This window comes from Protobothrops mucrosquamatus, unplaced genomic scaffold, assembly GCF_001527695.2.
Source record: "Protobothrops mucrosquamatus isolate PMUCROS unplaced genomic scaffold, P.Mucros_1.0 scaffold1358, whole genome shotgun sequence".
NCBI classification, from domain to species: domain Eukaryota; kingdom Metazoa; phylum Chordata; class Lepidosauria; order Squamata; family Viperidae; genus Protobothrops; species Protobothrops mucrosquamatus.
In genome coordinates this window covers 342,475-364,677 of record NW_015387551.1, presented here as the reverse complement: position 1 = coordinate 364,677, position 22,203 = coordinate 342,475, and the positions used below count along the sequence as shown (strand labels likewise).

Below are 22,203 nucleotides of genomic sequence, written 5' to 3'. Positions count from 1 at the left end.
CAGGAGTATGTAGAAAAACAAACATGCACACATTTATTGGGGAGGAGGTAGTCCCCAGGATTTATTCCAGCCAGAACTGATAGACCTAGGTAAGATAGCTGGGCATTGCATAGATTTTTTTAAAAAAAATCTGATTTCTTTCCCCTCCTCTATCTAGTCTTCCTTTTGTGGAGTCATCTTAAATTCATGGGTTGTTTTCTTGACTGGTTAAATACAAGAGTTATCTCAGGTGAAAATGGAATGTGTTAGATCTTTTCTTTTAAAAGGAGTTTCAGAAGTGTGCTGGCCAGTTTCTGAATTCTTATCCAGTCCTTGCCTGCTGCTTCCCTCCACCCCAGATCCTTTGGAAATGATTTTGCATTTTGTCACGAACAACTGAAAGCTTGCTTGTAAGAACGTGGAGGAGGAAACGTTCAAATTAATCTGGACAGCCTCCTGTGGGAGAATTGAACTGATAAACACCTGTCTCGGTTTTGAATGGGAAGGCACCTTCTGAATACAAATGTATGGGTGAGATTTTTGCAACATTTCATTTTGGAAGTGGGCAAGAATCCAGTGAAGCTTTACCTATTTTCCAGATATTCTGCTAACGGTAAAATAAGCAATTTCTTTTCTTCCTAATTTCTTTTTAACAAATTGTCTGACACAGTGAGCAAAGAATTAATATAAAATTGCCTTGGCATGGCTTTGTAAATAAATTCTGCCAGAAATGGCAGCCTAAAATACTGTGCTGGAGAAGCCTAGCATTTCTCTTGGGTTGCCTTTGCATTTCCCCCCCCCCCTTTTCTTAAGGCTAGAAAATGCCGGTCCATCTTAACGAGGCTATGAAAAATAAGGTAAGTTTTAGCTTAGTCAGAAGCATAGCTTTTGAAAGTTAATAAAATGGATTAAAGAATTTAAACTCAAATCAACATGCTTTTGCAGGCCAGTCCTATTAGTATTCTTAGGTTAGCTGTGGAAGCAAGTCAAAATGCTGTAACACTAGCTTTCTTCAAGGAGTGACAGAATCCTGAAATAAATCCAGCAAATATCGCCAAGAAGGGGATTATGAGTTCAAAGAAAAAAAATCAAATAAGTGTGCGCCTAATTCCATTTTAGCAATAATTAGGAATGAGCTGATCATAGAACTGTTAGATTGATAATGCCCTGATAGGCATCATCAAGCATCAAACTTGAAAAACTGCATCCTGTTCCAGTCATTGCATTGCAGAAAAGGGGAATGTAGTGTTAGGCAAAGTTGTGAAAATAACAATTAAAATTATTACCTGTGGCCTATTAGAAATAAGGAATATAAGAATGACATATAAATCTAGCAGAATGTATAAAGTTTTGTGTTTCTCAGCCCTTAATTGAAATAAAATACTGGAAAATTCAGGACCAATAAGAGGTAGTATTTCTTTATACTGTATATTGCATAAGAAATTACAGCATTTGAAAACAGGATTTTGATTTACATAGGTAATGGGTTGCTGATAACTTTTATTGATTAATGGAATTTTTATTTAGGAATGTATTAACAAATGAATTTTATTTAGAAATGTATTAATTTGACTATATTATGTTAATTGATAGAGAGGGAAATTTTAAGAAGTATTATTTGAGCCGTATAGTTATGATGTTATTGTATTTAACTGATTACCCTATCTCCACGTTGGTTCTTAAGCTTTTTGGTGCAAAAATGGAAAAACCAATAAAATTGTTTGGAAAAAAAGAAGAAGAAATTACAGCATTTGCTATAAGAGAGAGTTTAATAGCCACCAGTTCAGGGAAGGGAGGAAGGAAGGAAAGATAAGATAGAGATGAATGAAAGACAAACAAGAAGCTCCCCCCCACCCCAAGACTGCATAGTTAAAAATCTTAGTTTCTATCTCAACCACTTTACCATATTGTGTATGAAGATAGTATTTCAACACATTATTTCTAAGGACAGCTTGGACTCATTTGGAAGATTTTGCCATCAACTTCAACATGCTTATTTATTACCTGTTTGTTGTTCATTAAACTTATAGCCCCACGTCTCTCCAAAGCTCAAGGATCATCTGCAATTTTTTCACTCTGCAAGGTGGGTTGAATCAAATCACCCAATGTACTTCTAAGGCCAAGAGTAGGCTTGAACCTGTTCAGTATCTTTAACCACAGCATCACCCCAGCTCAGATCCACTCTATCAACAGGTTGAGGTCATAAACTTTTGCAACTTTTGATTTTATTTTATTTTTTTAGTTTGATCCTAAGCATGCACACCCGACTGGGAATTGTAGACAAAGATATTTCTATATTGTGATCTCTTGAGAATTCTTTGTTTTCTCTCTGGCACTACAAATAAGGTTGTAATAGCAGAGTAAATATGAACCCGACGTGGGTAGAGCCTCAGTTACCAATTACCTGAGAAATATTTGGTGGCAACAGTAAGTCCTCCTTTGGGCTTTTTACTAGTAGCTAGCTCTAATACAATCTAGTCCTTAAAACCATAGAGCAGAGGATGAGGTTCGGTTCTGTTTTACAAATGGCATTGAATTCATTTGCAATAGATGCTTTTGTTCAGAAGATGTCAAAGCAGCAAAATCCTCTTTTCACTACATTGTAAAAAAGTTGTTCAGGGCATATAGAAGGAAAACCAGCAAACTGCTTAATTTGACTCACTGCTGAATCAAACCAATTGCATTTGTGCACATGCTGCTGCACACTTTCAGTTAGAAATAAAAGCAGTATTTGCTCAGTGAGAGAAATGAATTGTTATAATACTACGGCTTATGACCTTAATGGTTATAACTAATTAAAATGGTCATTTACTGTCTGGTTTGTCCACAGATTTCACTGGTCTGCATAACATTGTTTTTATTTCTCGTAGTATTTCATTTTAAATTAGAAGCTGAAGACTTCTGGTATGGTTCCATAGATAGACAACTCTGGATAACTGTATTATTATGTGTTCTTGCAACAAGTTTCTGAAGCAACTCTTTCACATATTTCCTTTTTAAAAAAGAAATTGTAGAATTTTTTCTCTCTGCAAGTAAAAAAGCTTGCTTCCAGGCTTTACTTTTCCCCTGACAATGTCTGTTGGGAAGCCAGATTTGATTAAGGACAAGAATAAGAACAAGAAGCAACCCACTGCTTTTGAAATCTACCCTTAGGTTGATTGGCTTCCGCATAGAGGCAGAACCAGAAACTACAAAATAGATTTCTGCTTTTTTTGGAAGGGAATACAAGCATGTTTTAAAAACAGAATGCTGTTTGATGGTTCAGGACTTTATGAAATGGCTTCAACATCACCACTTGAAATGAAAGCATGCCTCAGCTCTTCTAGATTAACTGTAATTTGTCTTTTTGATTCTAGGCAGGAGTCCAACTGGATTCTAGAGAACATCAATGCATTTACAGTATTCATGCCATGACACTTAGGGAAGGAAAAAAGTATTTACCTGCAGAGGTCAGGCTACTGGAATCTGGGCTGATGACACAGTCCTGAAAGACCAGCTGGACCTTTACTACTGTCATGAAATGGAAAAGAATCCAGATCTAAGCATGATGTCATGTGTCTGATTAACGAAACACTTAAAAGGACTTTCAGGCATATTTTTTCCTAAAAGCATTTATTAAGGTTACAGAGACGTCAGTACGGCATGGTGGAAATGCTTAGATCTGGATTCTTTTCTGTTACACATACATTCTAAGCATTTTTCCCCGCCCCTATTTTGGGGTCATGGTTCACATCTTCCAATTAACTTGGAAGATGTGATTTACTTCCGGTTTCTTTTTCCCCGGGCTTTCACTGTTGCCTGATTTAACTATAAAAATACCAGACAGTTCTGCATATTGTCAAAGCAAGAATATACAGTATTTGCAGCGTTGACATCTACCATCTAAGCTTGGAATGGGACAGCTTGCCACAACCAACTCACCACAGTTAATTCTCTGTGCCAACTCACTGCAGGACAACTCAGCGTGGGACAATTCAACAAATAAAAAGTTAAATTAATTTAGAGAGACCCATGGGCAATAATAATAAAATAAAGAAAGCCAATCCAGAAATACAAGAATTATAATAATTTTGATGAAAACATGGTAATCAGTAATAAAAATAACTGAATGAAACAATTAATACAGCATTGAATTGTCCTGTGGCGAATTGTCCCGTGATGAGTTGACCATAAAAAGTTGGCCATAGTGAGTTGGCCTAGACCAGACATGTCAAACTCGTGATGTCATGTGACGTCGCGCAACGTATTGGGACGGTTTTGCCACTGCTGGCAATGGGGTGAGTGCAGCTTCCAGATGACGTGTCCGGCCCACGGGCCAGCAGTTTGACACCCCTGGCCTAGACCCATCTAAGTTCTAATGCAACCAGTCTGCATAAGGCCACTTTGGATGGTATTATATCTAAAGTATCCATTGTGTAAAAACATCGGTATAAATCACGTTAATCATTTGAAAGAAGAGCTTAAGGTCCTTGGAACACTTCACAACACTGCTTTCATTAGATTCCTCTGTTGCTTGATCTCCAAGAAATCTATCCTTCCAATAATTCCTAAGTTTCTTAACTCTTCTCTGCAGCCAAAAGAGCCTTCCCCCATACCTTTCTTAACAGAAATAGTGAGATATTACTTAAGAAGCTGTCTCTGGGCCTGACCAATATTACAACTATGGATAATGTCCAATACACTGTTAACCAATTCTTGGAAAAGGCAGTAGCATTGTACTTCAGGAACTCTTAGAGGAAACAAATTATTTCAAAACTTTAGATTAAGAGCAGAAACTGCCATGGAGACAACCTTGATTATATTGACAATGACCTGAGGTCAGGTAATTGATGAGAGATATACAAATCTGTTTATATTTCTGGATTTCTCAATTGCTTTTGACACTATGACCGTCATGTCCTATATATTTTTGGAGAGAGCTGGGAGTTAAAAGTTCTATATTTATTATGGTTCCACTCTTTTTTTTTTTCTGTAGGCATTTTTTTTAAAGATGGCATTGGAATAATTCTGTTTGACTCACCTTATAGTCCTGAAGTCATGCATAATCCTATTTGTATTATTTAGTATTTATTTGAAGCTGCCTGGAAGATCATATCAATTGGCACCAATATGCTAATATTCAGCTGTGCTTCTCTTCTTTTCTGTAAGCTGTGCATTGTACATTTCACAAGCCTCCATGTATAGTTAGAGTCCAGGTTTGAAGAGCAAGTTGAAGATGAACTTATACAAGTAGGAATTGAGGCTGGTTTCAGTGGTAGACAAGCTGACATCAGGATTTGGAATGATAGACTTTCTTGGGATGGAATTACACTTTTCCTTAATTATCAAATTACATCTTAGGAAACCTCCTAGACCAGGGATAGGCAACCTTGGCTCTTTTATGACTCGTGGACTTCAACTCCAGAATTCCTGAGCCAGCCATGCTTGCTCAGGAATTCTGGGAGTTGAAGTCCACGAGTCATAAAAGAGCCAAGGTTGCCTACCCTTGTCCTAGACCGAGTTTTGATGCTGGACAGCCACAAAAGATCTCTGGAAAAGAGGGCTTTTATCAACTCTGGACAGCAATCTAGCTGTGTCTGTCTGCACAGCATTGCTACTGGAAGAACATAGATTAGGAGGAACTGTGGAATCCATGATTACAGAAGCTCAACCATCTGTTTTTCTTTATGAATACCTCACCAATGTATGAGAATGGTATTCTTGAAATTTCTTTCAAGAAGCCCAAAGCAATCTTTGCTACTTCGCCTTCAAAATTGATACCAGAGGTATATGAGATATTGAAAAACCAGCTCTACAATTAAACTAGCATTCCAAAAATGTTGCCCAAAATAAACCTTGGGCAAGCAGCTAAATAGTCTGAGCCAGCAATAAAAAAATATGTGTTCACCATTCACCATTAGCAATTCAACAACTCTGCTGGTCAACAAATTATCTGGCATTTTACTGACAGTTGAGATGGCAAAGCAATTAGTATCACCAGCACTCTTTCAATTATTCCTTTCATCCCAAACCCCAGAGGAGGATGTTACAGTGTTTGCTTTTGCTCATTATCTTACCCAAATGTTTAAGCAGTCAAGGAAGGTGCCCGTTGAAGTGTGACTTGACATTTACTTGTATTTTGTTTCCCGTAGTGCACCTTTTGTTCACATTTGTCTGGCCTCCTGCTTTGTGTATCGGGTTTATTTTATGGACAGTTTCCTTTTTCCCATTCCATACCCACACGAGAAACTTACACTGTTTGTTTGGCATTATCCCATCATATCATGTAACATGTTCTAGGGACCTCTTTAGTAGCCTCCTTGCCAGAATTTTTTAAATGATATTAAAATTGGGGTAAGGGGAGAGGAAGAGGAAGAGAAATTCTTTAGCTGTCTTCTCTTCCAGTTGGAAATTCTAACTGGAACTCCTTCATTATGCCTTGATACTTAGTACGCACAAGTATACAGCCGTGTCTATTCCTAACAGTGACCAGAAATGGTTATTTGTGTATGAAACTGGAACTTCTATGCCTATCCGATGGAGAATGTTCTCCCCTCCCAACTACTGTTGCTACTTATGTTCCAAATATGCTATTTTTGCCTTGTTTGTGGGAACTTATTTTTATTTGGTACTGCAAAGGCTGTACATGAGGCAGGGAGCAGGAGTCATTTTCAAACATGAGGAATCACTCCTTCTGGGTAGTAAATTATAGACATTCCAGTGAACTGCACTGAGATGTATTATTTCTATTGTACCCTTGGGTTATCTTAAAATTATTTTTATTCAATCAGTCCTGGAATTGGACTTTTCTGGAATTGATGCAGTTAGTATGATTTGGAAGTCCTTATTACTTGGCAACAAATTCCTTCAAAGGAAAAATAGCACATCGCAAATGAAGCCCATAGTTCAGTTTGGATTTTAAATGGATGTTCCTTCAAATGCTGTTTCTCTTTTCCCACCCACCTCCCTCCCACTAAGTCCCCTTCCTTCTCTTTAAATTACTTGCAGTCAAAGCAAAAAAAAAATGATGACTTTGAAATAAGGGAAGTAACAATGTGTGTCTGAATTCAGATGTGATGATTTAAAGTTCTGTTGGTTCTATTATTCCATTTCCAAAGACTATGCAGTTTTTCACAAGTATTATAGTTTGCTTTAGACTTGTGGCAATGATGTTCTTTCACCTGTAAAGGGCTATTTCTCTGGGGAGAAAACAGTGTTATTATCATCATTGTTCTTTTTAAAAAAGGAGAGGGGTAGATATTAGGATATAGTATTCATCTTTTCCATAGCAGAATCTTCCATATGAAGTTTTCCCATAGCCCTCACACAACTTTAAATAGTTCTTATATATATTTATTATCTTTGCTTCTGGCTGTGACAGTGGGACACATGGGATTGAGAGAAAATTGTTTTGCAAAATGAAGACAGTCTTCTGTTTTACGGATTTAATGGATATTTTATTGCAGTTACTGCAATCCATTCAAGCCACAAGTAATGGCATGAGAATAATTGTAAATAAGTAATTTTCTAGCTCAGGATGGACAACGTGGCATTATCTGCATTTTGTTCTTTAACCTATTTTAACTCCATGCAGTAGAGCCCACTCTATTCAGGTTTCTGTGACAAAAGATGGAGAAATCATCCCGACCACAGCTCTCTGTTAAGAGGTTAATTTTCTTCTGTTTAATTGTATCATATTCTCAGAGACTGCCTGGACAAGTCCCTGCAGTTTTCTTGGCAAGGTTCTTCAGAAGTAGCTTGCTATGGCCTCTTTTCTAGGCCTGAGAGAAGGAGTGTGACTGGCCCAAATTCATGTAATTGGCTTTGTGCCTAAGGTGCGCCTAGAACTCACAGTCTCCCAGTTTCTAGTCTGATGCCTCAACCTCTACACCAAACTGGCTCTCCTCATAAGGATTATATTAATATAAGAATAGAAAAGATCATTTAATCGCATTTACAAGGCTATTAGGGGTAATAAAGAGATAATGCTTTATTTTAGAATCCATACAATTTCAGGGCTTCTCTCTTTATTTCTTTTTTAGATGATGGACCTTATTCAAAAGGAAGCAAAGACTCAGGTGGACTAGATACTGCGTTGGTCTCAAGAAGGCAAAGTATACCAGGTAGCTGAATTTATTGCCTTATTTGTGTGCATTTGTTCAATTTGCTTTGCTAACATACAGATGGGTAAGGTTTGTTTTTTTTTTTATTTCATGGCTTACCACAAGAAGGGAAGACAAATTTTACACTTGTAGGAGTTATTTCTCTCTCTCTCTCTCTCCTCTCTCTCTCTCTCTCTCTCTCTCAATCTTTACTACAACTCTGAGATCCACCACCCAGAACAGGAGGCAAACTAGATATTCTCACTATTTTAAATTCATCATTTGGAAATTGTTTCAGTTGTAGAATTTAAGAGGAGTTTTTGTTCTTTCATGTAGAGCTCTACTTCCAGCTTTCTCTTTCTCCCCCACACCTCCCCTCTCTCCCCTCTTTCCTTCCAAAACAGGACAACTGAAGACATTTTATTGTCAGGAATGCTTGTACAATATATCACACAGAGATCTATCTTCCCTACTGTGTGATGACTCTCCTCTTAAATCATTGTCAAATTCTGATCTACAGTGGTAAACCTAAATTTGCAAAAAGGATCACAGCCTGATAAAGAGCCCGTTTGACATAAGTAATTAAGAGCATTCCCTTCATTTATGGTTTTTTTTTCAGACCATGAATTAAACATTATGTAATACAGTGCTTTAAGTAATGTATTGGTAATTTTAACTCATTAATGTTCAAGTGAAAAAATTAACATGCTAAAGAAATCAGGAATTGTATATACCATTCTAAACAATGGGACTTTGTTTTTCTCTCTGAAGTGTCCCCTTTCCCCTAACATACAGTCAGGGAAAAATTATTTGATCCCCTGCTGATTTTGTATGTTTGCCCACTGACAAAGAAATGATCAGTCTATAATTGTAATGGTAGCTTTATTTTAACAGTGAGAGACAGAATAACAACAACAAAAAATCCAGAAAAAGGCATTTCAAAAAAGTTATAAATTGATTTGCATTTTAATCAGTGAAATAAGTATTTGACCCCTCCGCAAAACATGACTTAGTACTTGGTGGCAAAACCCTTGTTGGCAATCACAGAGGTCAGACGTTTCTTGTAGTTGGCCACCAGGTTTGCATGCATCTCAGGAGGGATTTTGTCCCACTCCTCTTTGCAGATCCTTTCCAAATCTTTAAGGTTTTGAAGCTAACATTTGGCAGCTCGAATCTTCAGCTCCCTCCACAGATTTTCTATGGGATTAAGGTCTGGAGACTGGCTAGGCTACTCCAGGACCTTAATGTGCTTCTTCTTGAACCACTCCTTTGTTGCCTTGGCCATGTGCTGTGAGTCATTGTCATGCTGGAATACCTGTCCACGACCCATTTTCAATGTCCTGACTGAGAAAAGGAGGTTCTCACCCAAGATTTGACGATACACGGCCCCATCCATCGTCCCTTTGATGCGGTGAAGTTGTCCTGTCGCCTTAGCAGAAAAACACCCCCAAAGCATAATGTTTCCACCTCCATGTTTGACAGTGGGGATGGTGTTCTTGGCATCATAGGTAGCATTCCTCCTCCTCCAAACTCAGTGAGTTGAGTTGATGCCAAAGAGCTCGATGTTGGGTTTATCTGACCATAACACTTTCACCCAGTTCTCCTCTGAATCATTCATATGTTGATTGGCAAACTTCAGATGGGCCTGTACATGTGCCTTCTTGAGCAGGGAGACCTTGCAGGCACCACAGGATTTTAATCCTTCATGGCATAGTATGTTACCAATTGTTTTCTTGGTGACTATGATTCCAGTTGCCTTGAGATCATTGACAAGATCCTCCCATGTAGTTCTGGGCTGATTCCTCACAGTTCTCATGATCATTGAAACTCCACGAAAATCCCAGAACGAGGGAGATTGCATGGAACCCCAGAACGAGGGAGATTGACAGTTATTCCTTCCGCCGCGCCCTCAAGACATGGTTGTTCCAGCTTGCGGGACTGGCCTAAGGGATTTTAAAGGGGTTTTAATTACTTTTAATCAGATTAGTTTAAATATTTCTTTTTAATTAATTTTAATAGGTGTATTGTAAGTTTGTATTTTATCTAATTGTTAGCCGCCCTGAGTCCGCAAGGAGAAGGGCGGGATATAAATGTAATTAAATAAATAAATAAATAAATAAATAAATTTTGTGTTTCTTCCATTTGTGAATAATCACACCAACTGTTTTCACCTTCTCACCAAGCTGCTTGGCGATAGTCTTGTAGCCCATTCCAGCCTTGTGCAGGTCTACAATCTTGTACCTGAGATCCTTGGACAGCTCTTTGGTCTTGGCCATGGTGGAGAGTTTGGAATCTGATTCTTCTGTGGACAGGTGTCTTTTATACAGATAACAAGCTATCGTTATCTGTATGAAAGACACCTGGGAGTCAGAAATCTTGCTGATTGACAGGGGATCAGATTCTTATTTCACTAATTAAAATGCGAATCAATTTATAACTTTTTTGAAATGCATTTTTCTGGATTTTTTGTTGTTATTCTGTCTCTCACTGTTAAAATAAAGCTACCATTACAATTATAGACTGATCATTTCTTTGTCAGTGGGCAAACGTACAAAATCAGCAGGGGATCAAATAATTTTTTCCCTCACTGTACTTGGATGGTGAAAGCAGTTGAAAAATCCAATAATGGGGCAATCTTGGTACACGGTGATATTTGCTTGAGCCTCACATGGCTGAAAAATATATCAGAATTCTTTCCATTTCCTAGGAATTAAAAATTCATTATTTCTGTTCAAGGCATGCTGGGGGGCTCTTTCCATTTTGATCTCTCTGTCCCTGTGCTGATATTATCTGCATCTGATAGTAGCACTAGAACTCTCAATGGAGTGTGCAGCAAAACACAGAATATATGTGTGGTTGGGGTTTCCGTGAGGAACTAAGCAGATGAAAATGAAAGTTTCAACTAGTAATTATCTATATAATGGTAGTTACCCAGGAGCAGGAACAAAGAGTTACCTATCTATAATTAACCTGTGTGTTTAAATAAATAAATGCACTAAAGTCAATGAGTTGTGAATAGTGGTTTGCATAGACTGTGTAGAAATGTATGGATTCAGGGCACCATGTATCCTAAAGATGCTTTTTCACGAGGCAATTGGACTTTCTTGTTTTTCTTTGAAGATATTTCGCTTCTCATCCAAGAAGCTTCTTCAGCTCTAATTGGATGGTGGGGAATGGAAAGCTTCAGTCAGAGCTGAAGAAGCTTCTTGGGTGAAAAGTGAAACGTCTTCAAAGAAAAACAAGAAAGTCCAGTTGCCTCATGAATAAGCACCTTTGGAATAACTATGACCTGGATGATTGAGAATCTCCATAGACAGGGCACTATGTAATAGAAAGTGTTTCAATTTTTGATAATGCATATCATAAGGTTGAGAAGTAGCCTAAAAAAAATAGAATGGCCCAGTTAGTCTGTTCAAGTCTAGTTTTGTTCTGATTTAACATGATGTTCCCACAGTGACTATCTGAAGCCACAAGCAGAATAAGATTACAGTAACATTTTCTGACTCTTTACAGCAACAGATACTGACTGATTCTGTTGCTGCAGGGGATAAACATCAAGCCATCATAACATAAATAACCTGATTGCCTTATCCTTACTAATTTATCTAATCCCCTTTTAAAGCTATCACAAATCAGCTTCATTCTGGTGGATCTGTTGCATGTGAAACATTGCCTTTTATTTGCCCATAGATACTTCGACTTCTGACTGTCATGACTTACAACAGAAATTCCAGGATCCATTACTGTCGTAAGTCAAGGACTACCTGTACTTTGAAGCAGGAGATGAAGACAAAAACCCTTTCCTACCTTTGTTCCTCCAATTGTTGTTTGGATGTGTGATATCTCTATGGTCAAGTTCTTTGACAGATGAATTTTTCCATCCTCTTTTAAAGCCATCCAAGTTAATGTTTTTTCTCCAGATCATGGGGTAACTACCTCCACAATGTAATTATGAGGTACATAAAGAATGATTTGGTTTGATCTGTTCTGAATCTCCTTTCAGATTCACAGGATGACCTAATGTTTGAGAGAGAGACAATGTTTGTCTGTCTTTCTTTGTGACATGCATGATTTTATACATATCGGTCATTTCCTAGCATAGTTGTCTTTAAACGGTCGCAGAAGTTTCATCTTTCTATTTCAGTAGACAAGGCATTTAAGCCCCTGTTTATTTTGATTTCCCTCGGCTTCATTTTTCCCAGAACTATTATATAGTTTTTGAATGTAGACACAATAGCTTATATGGATGAATCATATTTTTATATAATCATATATATTTATGATTGTATCTTTATGGGATATTTATGTTTGCTATAAATTTATATTTGTCTAAGTACAGTTATCTTAAATAGGCAACATTGGTCGTATAGTAAGTTGCAAGTCCTAGGCCAGGGGTAGGCAACCTTGGCTCTTTTATGACTCGTGGACTTCAACGCCCAGAATTCCTGAGCCAGCATAGTTGGCTCAGGAATAAAAGAGTCATAAAAGAGCCAAAGTTGCCTTGGCCTAGTCTGTATCAACAGAGGGATAGTATCAAGATCATGTGAAGTGTCAATACTAATTTATACTGCACTGGTAAGGCCACACTTGGAATACTGCAGTTTTGGTCATCACGATACAAATAAGATGTTGAGACTCTAGAAAAAGTGCAGAAAAAAGCAACAAAGATGATTAGGGGACTAAAATATACAATGAACAGTTGTGGGAACTAAGTATGTCTAGTCTAATGAAAAAAAGGAAAAGAGGTGACATGATAGAAGTCTTCCAATATCTGAGGGGCTGTCATGGAGAAGACGGGGTTGACCTATTCTCCAAAGCTCCTGAGGGCAGGACAAGAAGTAACAGATGGAAGATTATCAAAGGGAGATCCAACCTAGAATTAAGGAGTAATTTCCTGTCACTAAGAAAAATTAATCAGTGGAACGAGTTGCCTCCAGAAGTTGTAGATGCTCCCTCACTGGAGGTTTTTAAGAGATTGGACAGCCATTTGTCTGGAATGGTATAGGGTCTCCTGCTTGAGCAGGGGGTTGGACTAGAATGGACAGCCATTTGTCTGGAATGGTATAGGGTCTCCTGCTTGAGTAGCAAGTTGGACTAGAAGTATTCTAAGGTCCCTTCCAACTCTGTTATGCTGTATTCTCAGTTTGGAGTCTAGAACATTATTTCTCAATCTCAGCAACTTTAAGATGTGTGGAGTTTAACTCCTAAAGTGCTGTCTAGAAAAAAAAAGGTGGGGGGGACAAAGAATCACATCCTGCCATATTTTGCCAGAGAGAATTTTGCCAAACTCTGGAAATGCCATATTGGGTATCATTGTACTTTAGCTCTTTCCAAAAGGAAAAAAAAAACTTGCTGCATAGCCTAAATTTCTAAACCTGGTTAGAATGATGCATGTTAAATTAGGTGTTGATTTAATTTGTGTGTTTTCAGGTTTGGATTGTGTGCTGCTGATGTTAAGCTTTTTTACAATGGAAATGTAATTGGCATTGATTTGATACCATTCTATATCCTTTAGTTGCTATAAACCCAGCCAAGGGGACGTTTTTAATGGAAATGCAAGATGCAGATAGAAATGGAGCAAGAACTCAAGTCACTGAATAATGGAAGCATGAAAGATATAACATTCCTCACTTAAAAGATAATCAGACTTTAACCTTAAGAGTCAAGGTGACAAGTACTGTAGAATAGATAACCTTTATCCCTTTCCAGTGTTATAATATGTTTCAGGGTGTTTTCCACAGCACTGTTATTACAAGTATTGGTGTGGAACAGTATTTTTTCAAATTTGTCCATGCTGAGGCTACTGGCGCTCAACTGGATTGTGTTGAAATGCTGTAAAAGTATAGTAGTATTTCATCAACCATGGTTGTACAGGTGACTCAAATGCCTGTGAAATGATAATATCAATAGAATGATGATGTAAACTCAGCTCTAAAAACCAGAGGAAGTAAGTGGCATATATTAGGGAGAGAAAATGAACATAGAGTCCCATATGGCATACTGTATCAGATGAAGCAGTATTAGAACAGTTGGTGCCAAAGCAATGATCAATAAATAAAGAAAACAAGCCAAAGAGAAAATGAAATGAGGGGGGGCAGCTGCCTTCCTTTCCCCCCTTTTTTTGTTTCAGTTCTTCAATGGCTGATCAAATAAAAGCTGTTTAAACCTATTCTATGCTGGCTGGGAAATTCAGGAAGTTGAAGTCCAAACGTTTTAAAGTTTACCAAGTTTGAAAAAAGATGGTGTAGAATATGTTAATAGAATATGATGCTTTGACAGCAGTTGATGTAATGCTGCTTGACTTTTAATCATCAGGGGTATGATAATAAATAAGTAAAGATTTTGTCTGTCCAGGCATTTCTGACTCTAGGGGGCAGTCTCAAAGGGGCTTTTTAAAGTGGCAACTGAACTTTCTTGTTTTTCTTCGAGGGCGCTCCATCACTGGAGATTTTTAAGAAGAGGCTGGACAGTCACTTGTCTGAGATGGTATAGGTCCTCCTGCTTGAGCAGGGGGCTGGACTAAAAGACCTCCAAGGTCCCTTCCAGCTCTATTCTATTCTACATTTCGCTTCTCATCCAAGAAGCTTCTTCAGCTCTGACTGGATGGTGGGGAATGGAAGGATTTATATTTGTGCTTCACTTTGAGAAGCAGACAACACAGACTCATCCCAAACAGCCTGTGCCTGCCTTCAACAGTGAAAGGACACAGGGCAGAAAACATCCTGCAGCCAAGAAGACTCCACACATTTGCCCTATTCAGGTGACCCTGAGCACACAGGTAAACTTCAAAATGGCTTCAACGACTCTCTAAAAGAATGCAAATGACCGGCTGTCTGCAAGGAATATAAATCCTTCCATTCCCCACCATCCAGTCAGAACTGAAAAAGTTTCTTGGATGAGAAGCAAAACATCTTCAAAGAAAAGAAAGTCCAGTTGCCTCCTGAAAAAGCACCTTTGGGACAGCCATGACCTGAATGACTGAGAATCTCCACAGACCACTAGGGGACATACTCACCTCCTTTTTTAGCTGAGGAAGCCAGCATTGTCCAAAGATATTTCCTGATCATGAGGTCAGCATGGCTAAAGGAGCATGAAACATTGTTATCTTCCTATCAAAGTGGTACCTATTTATCTACTTGCCTTTACATGCTTTCAAACTGTCTGGTGGGCAGGAGCTGGGGCAAGTAAGGGGAACTCTCCTCATCGAGTGGCGCTTGGGTCTCAAACCCAGGCTGTCAGTTTCCCAGCTGACAAGCTTAGCGTCTTTAACCATTGAGCCACTGTGCCTTCTCCCTTCAATAATAAATAGTCCTCACTTTTTATTCAAGGCAACTTCATCCCTTAAAAATGCATTAATCCTTTCTGTAGTCAGTGTGAACAGGTCCTATTGTTAAAGCAATGGGGGACTTGGAGACAGGCTTTGCCTGTGCCCTCTGGAAGACTAAATCCTGAAGTGCTTTTGGAAAACCTGACGACTTGGCCTTTTTCAGCAGGTCCTGGTTTTTGATCTGGCCCCTATATATATATATATTCTTTATTGTTTTGTAATGGGTCATGTCATTTGCCATACTCAGATTGGTAATCTTATTATTTATTGTTAATTTCACCCTTTTCATTTGTTACTTTTAAGCCTAATTATTCATATTTTGCAAACTATCTGGAGTTGTGATGGCAACTGAGGCAAACTAGTTTTATTAAATAAATAAAAATTAGGGAAATAAACTTGCTACTTCCAAATAGCTTGTTCATGTCCTCAGGTTTAGACTGCACAAGGTGAAAAGGATACCTAACCACATGGCTAAGCTACAGTACCTAAGGTGGATAATGGATAATCTAAACAATCTAGAAAAAGAATTCCTTTCATAACTGAAAAGGGTCCAATGGACCAGCACTACAGAATATTTTTTTAAAAAAATTTGGAATGTTTATGTTTGATCATATTGTTTACAAGTCTTCTGTCATGAATTATAATCAGCCTTCTTGTCATATCATCATCTTCGGCTCCCTGTTTGTATAACTGAAACAAGAATATTTGGAATCAGCCATGTTTCCATCACAGATTTTCCCATGCGACAAAGAAGCTCCTTTCTCTTCCTATTTTTTTTTAATTTTGCTTATTTTTCTTACTTGCTGCTTTTTATAGATACACAATATGTATGCAGTATATATATATATGCTATTTTCTTTTCAATAGAGATATTGTTATCATAAATTACTTAGCTGGATTGTTTTTAATCTATCTAGTCGTTTTAATTTTATTAATAGTATTAGTACCAAAGTCTCCAAATGTACATTGCTGTAAGTTTTCTTGAATGCTTCCTCTTCCAGAAATCAAAAGATGAGATCTAAATGCTTCAATATAAATCTAAGTGCTCCAATAATCTAAGTGCTCCAATATAAATGGTTAATAATAATAATAATAACAACAACAACAACAACAACAACAACAACAACAATAATAATAATAATAATAATAATAATAATAATAATAATAATAATAATAATAATAATAATAATAATAATAATAATAATAATAATAATAAATCCAGTGTATTGAATTGTTCTCTCTTTATATCTTCAGAAGAATTTAGAGGAGTCACAATTGTGGAGCTAATCAAAAAAGAGGGAAGCACCCTCGGATTAACTATAGCTGGTGGCACAGATAAAGATGGAAAGCCAAGGGTCTCTAATCTGAGGCCAGGAGGATTGGCAGCAAGGTAAGATATAATTACAGATGCAGAGGACTTTCTCAGTTGCAAAGCTGGAGAATGAAATGTACAGCAAGTGTAGACTAGTAAATCAGATAGTCAATGCAACATGTGCCAAATGGCACCATCAAACTTAAATGATATTTCGTTTAATTTCTTGATAGGCATGTAATGTTTACATTACATTGCATTGCATTTTGAGTTTATTGCTAGGATCCCAGCTTGGAATGACTTATTCCTTCTACCTTCCCATCTAAAACAGGTTCTGAAGATAAGATTTAAGACCGGACATCATAAAACTTTTATTTTCTCTGTTGCCATGTATGTTTGTTAAAAAAAATAATTGATGGACATTTCAGTTATTATCTAAGATTTGTGGGGGTTTTTTGCTCCACATGTTGTTTACTATAGACATCTTTCTATTAACTAGTCAGTAAATACATGGGCAGAGCTGATCCAAGACTTTTAGGTGACTGAAAAAAGCAACAATCTACCTAGGTCCTGCTTATGGGGGTTTATACAGTGTATCCTTCAATAAAGAAAACAGCCAGAGAATTTAAAACAAAAATAATAAAACTGTCTCTCTGCCACTATTACCTGAGACAATTGCCTCAAGACTATAATGTCTGTCCCTGGAAAGAACTGAGATATTTTGTTTTGTATGTTACAGGAGCGATCAGCTAAATGTTGGTGATTACATCAAGTCAGTGAATGGGATTAACTTGACAAAATTGCGACACGATGAAATTATAAGTCTATTGAAGAATGTGGGAGAAAGAGTAATATTAGAAGTGGAATATGAACTACCACTAGCTGGTTAGTATATATTTAATAAAGCTTTATGTTCAGTGTTTTAAGACTAAGTGGACCCCCCCGTCCTTTACTCCCTTTTCCTTTTGTGAAGAAACATAGGAAAGTGACTTTATCATTAAACCAGTAATCCTACTTCAGTTGGTAGTAGTTTCTCCAGATGTTCAGGATGTTCCAGCCTTGGTATCTGAGATTCCTTTACTTGAAGTCATATTTTGCCAATGATTTCCTACACAGGGTGATTACAATGGATTCTGCTTTTTTCCATGCTGTTATTTATTGGATGTTGTGGCTTATAAACATTTAACAGTGCTAAAGATTTCACAAGCATAAATGGGTATATAAAGTAGATACCAGAAGCACCAATAAATACAGAAAGTAGACCAGACATTAGATTTTATTTCAGGATTGTTCCAGCAGAAGGCTTCTTGTCTGTTTATAAAACTCCAAGCATTCTCTTTTGACCCACACATTTGAATCCATTTATGCAGCAGTCCCCAACTTTTGCGGCTTGGCAGCCTGGATGGGGGGAGGAGAGGGGAACCAAGATGCGTGAGCAGCAGGCTGGCATGCATGTGTACACCATCTGCTACTCACACAAATTGAGCTGTGGACACACATGCACACCTGCCCACCCAGTTCTGAATAGCCTTGTCCTGGTAGTGGGCCACCTGCATTCAAGTTGGACATCAAACAAAACTGTAAAATACACTATGTCATGACCCTTAGTGGATTACAATCAACTTCATAAGATCTCTGCAAGATTGTTCTAAGTTGCAAGGGGCAGAGGTTGGGGATGAGTAAGGTTAGAGAAGTAAAATAATTGTAGTGTTAGAAATGATTATGATTTTAGATAATATGCTAGATGTAGAAGCCCTGCTTAATTTTGCTCAATAGCTAATGGCCCTTTTTACTGAACTAAATATTTTTATTGCTGGTTTAAAATATTAAAGAGTCCACTTAATTTCAGCTAGTGGATTCCAAATATTATTAACATTACATAGGATTGGAGGCAGACTTTGCTTCTATCCAATTACACAACTTTTTGTGACAGTGGGAAGATTTTTGACACAGAAGAAGGATTCTGAGATAGAAAATGCAACATCTACTGCACCACCTAGTTTGGAGAGCTGGCTCCAACCCAAATAATCATACTAGACTGATCTGTCAATGAAAGAAATCTTTGTGGACTATCAGTGTGGTAGTTCATTCATTGATGCATTATTATGCATTATTGGATTTTAATTTTGAAGTAAAATAATAGACTTTCCTTGATTTTAGAGGCACAGGAGTCTTCTAGCATCTTGGAAAAGATATTCCCTTCTGGTGGGTCTTTCTTTATTTGCAACTCTAAGAATTACCTGATAGCAAGGTGAATGAACTGGCTGATCAGGATTATTGAAAGTTCTACTCTTCACATAAATGGAGAGCATCAGGTTAAGAATTCAAGCATATTTAAAGATAGGAAGATAGCATTTCTAAAATGGTGGCTTGCAGCTGCTATTTAAATATAACAATTTCTTCTCCTTTCTCCAATCTACCCAATGGGTGATTTTTTTAAAAAGCACTCTTAATTCTGCCACCAATTTATTTGATTCATATTGTGCATATATTTCACACACTATTAGGAGAAGGAGGCAGGCATTTTGTCTGGAAAGTCATAGCACAGACTGTGTGATAGGTTGCCATTTACTCATAACAGATGCAGTCTTTGTTTTCGCATTGCTTTCATAAGTGTTTAAAATTAAATGAAGTACTGAATTAAATATGGACTAAGAAACATTTACTTCAGCGCTGTTTTACACTTAATCATTTTCCCCACTTAATGATCACAATCAACAACTGTCCTCTTAGCCATGAGGATTTGAATGTATTCATTCAAAGTTGCCAGCTGGCTTATTATTAAAATATCTGAGAATCCAATAAACATCTGTGGCAAAAAGTGTTAGCTCTAGGAATCCTACTGGGCTTTGAAGCTTTGTAGAAGAAAAGGCTCTGGTTTGTAATATATTAAAACAAGCTCAGTATATACGTATGTATATGTGTATTATTAAGATTGATCAGAAGCAATTTGCAAGACCAATTCGGTAATTTTAATGCTGTTATTCAATTATGACAAGCATTATAGGCAATGATCCAGTTTATGAAACCTAGAAGGCTTGTGTGGATGACATTTTCGTATTTGACATCATCTGCAGAACTTATAAATATGCAGATTTTATAGAAGGAAAAGCATTAGCTTTTATAGAAGTGAAAAGCATTAGCTCATCCCTTTATTTCCCTTGTCTGCAGCCCCTGATAATAGTGCTGGCATCATTCCAAAAACCATTGAAGTTACCCTCTACAAAGAAGGCAATAGTTTTGGATTTGTACTACGAGGTCAGTGCACTTGTAATGAGCAACATGCTGGGCTGTTTGAAAACGGGAAAAGAAGGAAGTGGGGTGTCCAATGCCATTCTAAGGTGGCCTTCTGAAGGGCATCTTTGGGGAGATGGAAAAGTAATCTTCAGAGACTGACAGATGGGATACTACCAGGTTTCTGCATATGTTCCAGAAAATGACTGCTAGCTGCTTGCTGATTTAAAAATGTGTTCTCTTTTTTTATTAATTTGTTGGATATGTGTCTGTATCAGTTATGAATTATTTTTGCAAATTGCTTACAGGAGGAGCCCATGAAGACTGGCATAAATCCAGGCCATTAGTACTGACTTATGTTAGACCAGGTGGCCCAGCAGACAGGTAATGTTCACATAATTCCACATTGAGCAGTGAAGCTTAAAAAAATACATATTTTTCATACCACCTATAAAAAACATTCACAATAGCTTTGCATCTCTACATTTGGTCTATAGTCCATTGCTTCTTGAACATAGATTCCCTTTGAATTCTATTGCACTAGTTCTGAGTAACCAGAAAAGATGAACTATGGAAAATAGATTTGAAAAAATTAATCAGTGGTGGATCATTTAAAACCAATTGCAGGTTCATTGCAACGCAGTAGTGATGGATTGCAAGGGGTGGGAATATGTTATAAAAATGTCAGTATGGAAATAATGTGCCATCAAGTTGTTTTCGACTCATAGACACTACATCGATAGATAGTCACCCTGCAGTACAGAAAAAACTAGAATAATAATGAAAAAGTAACTCAGGAAAACAGATGTGGAAATAATAACATTTAAAAGATAATTAACCAAAATAAAGAATAAAAATATATAAGCCCTAATTTTTTTTTCACCATCTTTTTTGTGTCTAGCAAATAACAGATCAGAGAAACCTAAACATGTGCACAGGGTTTATCAAACTGTGATTCCTTAAAATGAGAAATAAATTTGTGCAACCTCAATAAAAATAAATAATAAATCACCAAATTAAAGAGCTGCTGGTGATCAGATACACCTTAGACGAGTATTTCTCAACTTCTCAGCCAAGCTGGCTGGGGAATTTTGGGCACTGAAGTCCACCCAGCTTAAAGTTGCTATGGTTGAAAACAGTGCTTAGACAGATAGCTAGACTTACAGGCCTAACTTACCTCTCAAAATTTGCTCCAGGTTTATTCCCTAGTTGCTTGGCTGAGTCTACTTCAGGCCCATTCAAGCAAAGCAGGAACATGTTTTGACAGTGAGCGTCCCTCGACAAAGCAGAAACGCTATCCAGATTTGTTCTGTACCTTATCAAAAGTTGCATCCCACACTTTGAAAGCTCCTGGACCCAATATGTGCACATCTTGGAGCAGATGTAGAAACTTTGGCAGTGTTGTCAGTAAATAAAGTCCCAAAATAAGCATTCATCTCAAGAATATTCTGACTCTGTATGTGTTCGTAATGGATGCCTTTAACATTTTCTGCAGGGAAGGGTCTTTGAAAATTGGGGACCGGCTGTTGAGTGTGGACGGGATTCCTCTTCACAGTGTGAGTCATGCTGATGCACTAAACATTCTGCGTCAGTGCAACCAGGAGGCTCTGTTCCAGATTGAGTATGATGTCTCCATAATGGGTAAGGGCTCTTGAGTTTGATTCCTTTCTGGGGACACAGATATATACGGTAGATGATGGGAAAATCAACTCCACTGTATTTCTTCTCACTTTGTGTGTGTGTGTATGTGTGTGTGTGTATGTACAAACAGCTAGATAGATAGATAGATAGATAGATAGATAGATAGATAGATAGATAGATAGACAGACAGACAGACAGACAGACAGACAGACAGACAGACAGACAGACAGACAGACAGACAGACAGACAGACAGACAGACAGACAGACAGACACCAATGAAGGAGAATATTGTAGCTCAGGGCTGAAGTGAGGTGCTCTCTGGTGCTTGGTGCTCTCTTGGTGCTCTCTGAGCTTGCTTGTTTTCTTGCAGACGTTTCATTACCCTAACTACATAACATCATCAGTGCTAGTCCCTAGCATATCACTAGGATTGCCTGGAGGCCGTACGGGTCTGGATGGGGAAGAACAGACTCAGGCTCAACCCTTCCAAGACCGAGTGGCTGTGGTTTCCGGCGCCTCGGCATAGTCAGCTGATGCCATCGTTGACTATAGGGGGCGAAACTTTGGCCCCCTCAGAGAGGGCGCGCAACTTGGGAGTCCTCCTGGATTCACGGCTGACCTTGGATGA

General features: G+C 37.8%; 1 protein-coding gene across 1 annotated transcript in view; it reads left to right on the top strand.

The window, feature by feature from the left end:
* Positions 1-800: 800 nt before the first annotated feature.
* Positions 801-22,203, top strand: part of LOC107292489 (glutamate receptor-interacting protein 2-like) — a 108,192-nt gene continuing 86,789 nt past the window's right edge. Inside the window, exons 1-7 of the mRNA XM_029285156.1 lie at positions 801-836; positions 7,958-8,081; positions 16,642-16,777; positions 17,439-17,584; positions 19,871-19,957; positions 20,242-20,317; positions 21,429-21,574. Of these exons, the coding sequence (XP_029140989.1) occupies positions 801-836; positions 7,958-8,081; positions 16,642-16,777; positions 17,439-17,584; positions 19,871-19,957; positions 20,242-20,317; positions 21,429-21,574 (751 nt within the window). The remainder of the gene's footprint in view (positions 837-7,957; positions 8,082-16,641; positions 16,778-17,438; positions 17,585-19,870; positions 19,958-20,241; positions 20,318-21,428; positions 21,575-22,203) is intronic.